This window comes from Galeopterus variegatus, unplaced genomic scaffold (assembly GCF_000696425.1).
Source record: "Galeopterus variegatus unplaced genomic scaffold, G_variegatus-3.0.2 Scaffold5124, whole genome shotgun sequence".
NCBI classification, from domain to species: domain Eukaryota; kingdom Metazoa; phylum Chordata; class Mammalia; order Dermoptera; family Cynocephalidae; genus Galeopterus; species Galeopterus variegatus.
The window spans coordinates 48,518-54,389 of record NW_007731235.1 but is presented as its reverse complement, the minus strand read 5'-3'; the positions used below and the strand labels follow the sequence as shown (position 1 = coordinate 54,389).

General features: G+C 51.6%; 1 protein-coding gene across 1 annotated transcript in view; it reads right to left on the bottom strand.

Moving 5' to 3' along the window:
- ETV4 (ets variant 4) overlaps nucleotides 1–5,872 on the bottom strand; it is a 17,340-nt gene that overhangs the window by 2,763 nt on the left and 8,705 nt on the right. The window contains exons 4-10 of the mRNA XM_008588958.1: nucleotides 5,013–5,066; nucleotides 3,421–3,547; nucleotides 2,668–2,829; nucleotides 2,199–2,467; nucleotides 734–808; nucleotides 510–578; nucleotides 126–298 (exon numbers count right to left, since the gene is read on the bottom strand). Of these exons, the coding sequence (XP_008587180.1) occupies nucleotides 126–298; nucleotides 510–578; nucleotides 734–808; nucleotides 2,199–2,467; nucleotides 2,668–2,829; nucleotides 3,421–3,547; nucleotides 5,013–5,066 (929 nt within the window). The remainder of the gene's footprint in view (nucleotides 1–125; nucleotides 299–509; nucleotides 579–733; nucleotides 809–2,198; nucleotides 2,468–2,667; nucleotides 2,830–3,420; nucleotides 3,548–5,012; nucleotides 5,067–5,872) is intronic.

Here is a 5,872-nt window from a genome sequence, read left to right as displayed (position 1 = left end):
AAAAAAAAAAAAAAAGAACTTGGGTTGGATAAAGCAAGGACGATGGTGAAGGCACGTGCCGCCATTTCCCAGGTTCCCTCATCACCAGGCCCAGAGGAGGGGGTGGAGTCCTCTGAGAGGCCCACCTCCTCAGGCTCAATTAGTTTGAACTCCATCCCCCGGCCTGTCCAGGCAATGAAATGGGCATTCGTTGGGTCATCCAGCAGGGCCACCAGAAACTGCCACAGCTGCAAGGCACCCCGGCGCTGGTAGGGTGGCCCCTCTCGGAACGTGCCAAGCCCTTCCTGCTTGATGTCTCCTGGGGAACATGGAAACAGGTGTGGGGTTTGTGTCTTCAGGTCTCCCAAGGCACCTCCTCCCCTCTCCCCAGGGGTTCCCCAGGAGGTCTCCCCAGGACCTTTACCATGTGTCCCACCCTCTCACAACAATAAAATGTCATGTGATTCCTGCAGGGACACAGAGGGCACAGATGAGACCCTGACCCTCCCACGAACAGTCACTTCTCTGACCTTCAAATTTCTCAGGGACAACGCAGACATCATCTGGGAAAGGTTGCAGAGTTTTCTCATAGCCATAGCCTTGTGGAGGAAGTTGGGGGTCGCTCAGATCTGGGGGTTCACTGATGAAACCCCAGAGAGTCCACAGGGACTCCTGGCCAGGGAGACCCTCCCCCATGGCAGAGCTCCCTCCCCCAACTTGGAAGGCTTGGCAAGGGAAGGAGGGGCTGCCTTACCCATGGCCCCATCACCAGGAGAGGGCCCAGAGAAACCCTCTGGGTGGAGGTACATCTCCCTCCCTCTCCCGGCTCCTCCTCTCCCTTCACTGCAGCAAGCTCATGCCCTGGCGCAGGCTCAAGCCCTGGCAACAGGCTTATGCCCTGGCACAGGCTCATGCCCTGGGTTTGAGGACAGGGGCACCCACCCAATTCTCACTCAGGCAGCTTGGGGATTTGTGGTTCATCCCCGTCCCTGAAAGACTGTGGGCACCAGGAAAAGAGAAAGTCTAAAGCTCTCTAGCCAGATCCGAACCTAGTTTAACCTCTGAATTTAGTTTTCTAATGCAAACGTCCCTGAAAGACTGTGGGCACCAGGAAAAGAGAAAGTATAAAGCTCTCTAGCCAGATCCGAACCTAGTTTAACCTCTGAATTTAGTTTTCTAATGCAAACTTGCACATACACTCAGATTTGGGGCTAGTAACAATTTAACAGAAGCCAGGAGGAAAGAAGAGAAGGCAGAGTTTTCTGGGCCCTTCCTAACTGAGAATGGGCTTGGGGCTTGGACTATGGCTATTTATGAACTCGGAGCTTGGGGCTTTGAACTATAGCTATTTATGAACTTGGCTGAGTGCATCTCACTCCCATCAACAGCCAGGTGGAACTAGAATTTAAAGCAGTCCCTACTTCCGGTACCCAGCTTTTGGCCAGGGTGCTGGATCATCCATCATCCGGGGTGGAGGCTCGAACAGGATGTGGAAACCCCGTATTAACCTTGCCTTCCTACTGGGAACCATGAGCCTGGCTAGTTTCGAGTTCGTGTTTTTCTTCATTCAAATCCCTTTGTATTTTTAAACTTCTGTGGGGACAGAGACCAATGACACATTCTATTTATCTTTGTATCCTCCAACTCTGCACACTCAAGTTTCTGGCACAGTATGAGAATACTTCAAAAAGTTCATGGAAAGATTAGTATTTTTTTTTTTTGTGTGTGTGGCGGCTGGCCAGCACAAAGATCCCAAACCTTAACCTTGATGTTATCAGCACTGTGCCCTAATCGACTGAGCTAACCGGCCAGCCCTTTATATTATCTTTTAATTCTGTTTTTCCACAAACTTTTTGAAGTACCCTTGTACTTTGGTCTTGGTAGGTAATTAAACCCCCAAAGAACTGTTAAATAGAAATAAATACCATAACTTTCCTATTAAGTCACAAGCTACCCAATGGTAAGGATCTACACCCCCGCTTATCTTTTTATCTGATGTTTGCTGATTGAAAAATGACAATTCTTTTGAATCTATGAAAAACAAAAGTGGGTGGGTGGGTTGGATACCTGAACTGGTAAATGGATGGATGGGAAGGTAAAAAGAAAAAAAGTCACAGGGAGACATTCTGGGCTTAACTGAACTGTTCACTGGATCACATCCACCCCACCTGGCCATCCCAGAAAAATTCCTCCATGCCTTTCCCAGGAGAGGCTCTTACCTGAGTCGTAGGCGAAGTCCGTCTGCTCCTGTTTGATCACCACCCCCGCCCCTGGGTACCTGTGCCCATTGACCCCACCCTGGCCCACGGCCGGCTGGCCCGCCTGTTCATACAGGGGGTCATGGTATTCCTGCTTGAAGCTCTGCTGGGGGTAGGGTGGGCAGGGCTCCGACAGCTGGTGTTGGTAGGGGGTGGGGAGGGGTTCCCGGCCCCCTCCCTGAGATGATGTGAAGGAGTGGCAAATGTCCAGGGGCTGCTGGAAGACGGAGCTGAAGATAAGAGAATCTTAAATTAACCCCTCTTGGAGCCTGTCACTCCCAGGCTCTGGAGTGGGCTCTGGAGTGGGAGGGGGTGGTGTCAATATCCCTTCCTCCCCCCATGCCAGCTCTCCATGGAGAACACTCAAGGATTGAGAAGAAACTGGTGAGCCCTGGGCCTACGAGTACTGTGGGGCTACCTGTCTCCTTACCTATGCTCCCCGAGGTACCCATGGCCAGGGTGCGGCTGGGAGGCGCCAGAGGGTCTCAGGAAACTCCGCTGTTCTGCCCGGGGAAAGGGCTGCAGGGACGACTGTCCAGGAGCACCAGGGGCAGGGGACTTGATGGCGATTTGTCTGGGGGGATCATAGGCACTGGAGTTGAGGGGAGACAGGGGTGAGGGGGCAGAGAAGCTGGGCAAGCATCTTTGAGCCTGCCATCCCCAGGGAAGTGAGGTCACAGGGATATGAGAGAAGGAAGAGTAGCGGGGCGGGCAAGGGCACGGCAGGAGCCATAGACACAGCCCCACGTGCATTCTGTTCCTCCTCTCATCAATCCTGAAACCGGGCCTCACCTTGAGAGCACCTCTGCCCATCCCAGAGCAGCTGGTTTGGGTAGGACAAAGGGCTTCTTGGAAACAGACTGCTCCAGCCTTACACACGGTGCTGAAGCCCTCTGCTCCTGACTACTTAGAGACAATCCTTAGCCATACTGCTCCTTACAGTAGCTAGGCAGTCCTTTCTGTGTCTAACTTGCATCTCGACTGCTGCTTCTAGCCCTCTGCTCCTGACTACTTAGAGACAATCCTTAGCCATATTGCTCCTTACAGTAGCTAGGCAGTCCTTTCTGTGTCTAACTTGCATCTCGACTGCTGCTTCTGTCCATGGGGGTCTCCCTGCCTCCCCCCCTAGTCAGAGTACCTCCTTCCTCCTGACACCCTTCACCAGGGCGGGGCTGGGGCTCACCTGGAATAAAGGCACTGCTCGCCATGGTGGTAGGGGAGTGGTGGCTTCCTGCTGCAGGACAGGGCCGTGTCTGTGCGGGGACTCTGGGGCTCCTTCTTGATCCTGGTGGTGGGGCTGTGGAAAGCTACTGTCGGGGGAGAGGGGGCAGAGCAAGGCCGGAGCGGGTCACACAATCGGCAGGCAAGGCGTCTACACCTTGTGCTCTGAGGACTGGCTGGGTGACTGCAGCAGCCTCCTCCCCTCTCTGGGTGTCAGTTTTCAAGCTCCATTGTCAGATACTTTTAAGAACATTTTGGCTATTTACATTATGCCTAGTTTTACTTGTCAGGCTAATGTCCAATACTAACCAAAGAAACTCTCTAAAGTTCAACATTTAATGCAACCCCAAACCCCAGAAAACACCTTTGTAGGAGTGAGCACCTCCAGCCTAAGGCCTGTGGTTTTCCTGAGTGCCCTGGAAAATTCCAAGGGAGGGAAATGTTTTCTTATTTGAGGATATAAAGAATCTTTCTTTTTCTGGCTAAGGTTGGATATTAGCCCACTTGAATGTCAGCTGAATAACATACACATGCTGCTAATTACCTGTGAAGAACACTGGCCTTTCCTGTGGCCCTTGCTGGGTTCTCAAACGCCAGCCACCAGGCTGAGCAGCAGAGTTGGTTCAAGCAGTGACATTCAGTCTTAACATAGTCCTGTCTAACACCCTCTAACCAACTGTTCTGTTATCTCCTGTTCTTTATTATTTGTGCCCTGTTTCCTTTCATTGGTGAAGAAAGTTGAGAGCAAAGTATCTGACATTAAAGCAGGGTTTCTCAGCAGTGGCACGATTGACATTTGAACCAGGTAATTTTTTACATCGTGGGGGGCTGTTCTGAGCATTGTAGGGTGTTTTTAGCAGCATCACTGTCCTCTACCCACTAGATACCAGTAGCACCCCACCCTCAGCAGTAGCAACCAAAAATGTCTACAGACATTGCCAAATGTCTCCTCGNTTATTATTTGTGCCCTGTTTCCTTTCATTGGTGAAGAAAGTTGAGAGCAAAGTATCTGACATTAAAGCAGGGTTTCTCAGCAGTGGCACGATTGACATTTGAACCAGGTAATTTTTTACATCGTGGGGGGCTGTTCTGAGCATTGTAGGGTGTTTTTAGCAGCATCACTGTCCTCTACCCACTAGATACCAGTAGCACCCCACCCTCAGCAGTAGCAACCATAAATGTCTACAGACATTGCCAAATGTCTCCTCGGGGGCAAGAGATGCCCCAGTTCCATGATAGTAACTTAGAACATTAGAACTGAGCCCAGCTGAACCGGCCCAAGCCCCTCACTTCAGATATAAGGAAGTGGAGGATCAGAGAGATAAAGTGTCTGCTCCAAGGTCACCCAGCTAGGACAGGGCAAGCCCCAGTTGTGAACCAAGGTCTTCATCTCCCAGTTACTGCCTTGGTCTTTGAGTCCAAACCCCAAAATGAGGGGCCTTGACCCTCGCCCTTTTCCTTAGGAGAACAAACTGATCTGTGATTCACTGTCCCTATGACTCATGTCCTGCCCTCCCCCACCCCCCATCCCTTTACCCAGGGCCCTCTACTCACAGTTTTCTGAATGGAAATCAGGAACAAACTGTTCATCACTGTCTGGTACCTGAGCTGCAGAGAGAGGTCACAGGTGAGCCTGGGGTGGAGGCCCTGGACAGCAGCCCCTGGGAGACACCATTATCGCAGCCCTGAAGATTAGCACCAGCCCGGAAGAGGACAACAGCCTTCCTTAGAGGCAATGCCATCCCAGGTCCTACTGCCCTTCAATTTGGGCTCCACTGAGACCCGGGAGGGCAGACTTGGTATTCCCAGATCCTGTCTGAGCAGATTCCAGAGTCTTTGTCTTCCCTCTATTTTTCTGGAGTGCAGACAGCCCAGCCCCTCAGAGTTTACAAAGCTCCCTCAAAGATCACAGCAGTCACATCTGGGATGGGCAGGCATTACAAGGAGGAGGATCCTGTAGATTTTGAACCTCGTGGGGAAATTCTGAATCAGAGCCGGGCCCAGGAATCTGCATTTTTAAACAACCTCCTAGGAGATTTTGAGATGTACAAGAGTTCTAGAGCCTGGGAAAGGAGATGGAATGGAGGGAAGTGGGAGGTTTGAGAGAGGTGAAAAGAGGACACAATGAAAGAGCAGGAGGGTGGGGACTGGGGACCCCTGCAGAAGGCAGGGGACACTGCACCTCATCACTTTCATGTGCTGCTGGGTGAGGCTTCTCAGGCTTGGAAGTCTGAGGAGCATTCCCAAGGTGTCAGGGTGGGTGGAGCTGGGTTTGGGAATAGGCAGGAAAAGTAAAATAGAACAGCAGCTCATCCATGGCCTCCAACCTGGACAGCTGGACTCTGATTTCTGGGGTTTTTTTTTTTTTTCCTTTTTGTCTTTTTTCGTGACCGACAACGGATCGCAACCCTCAG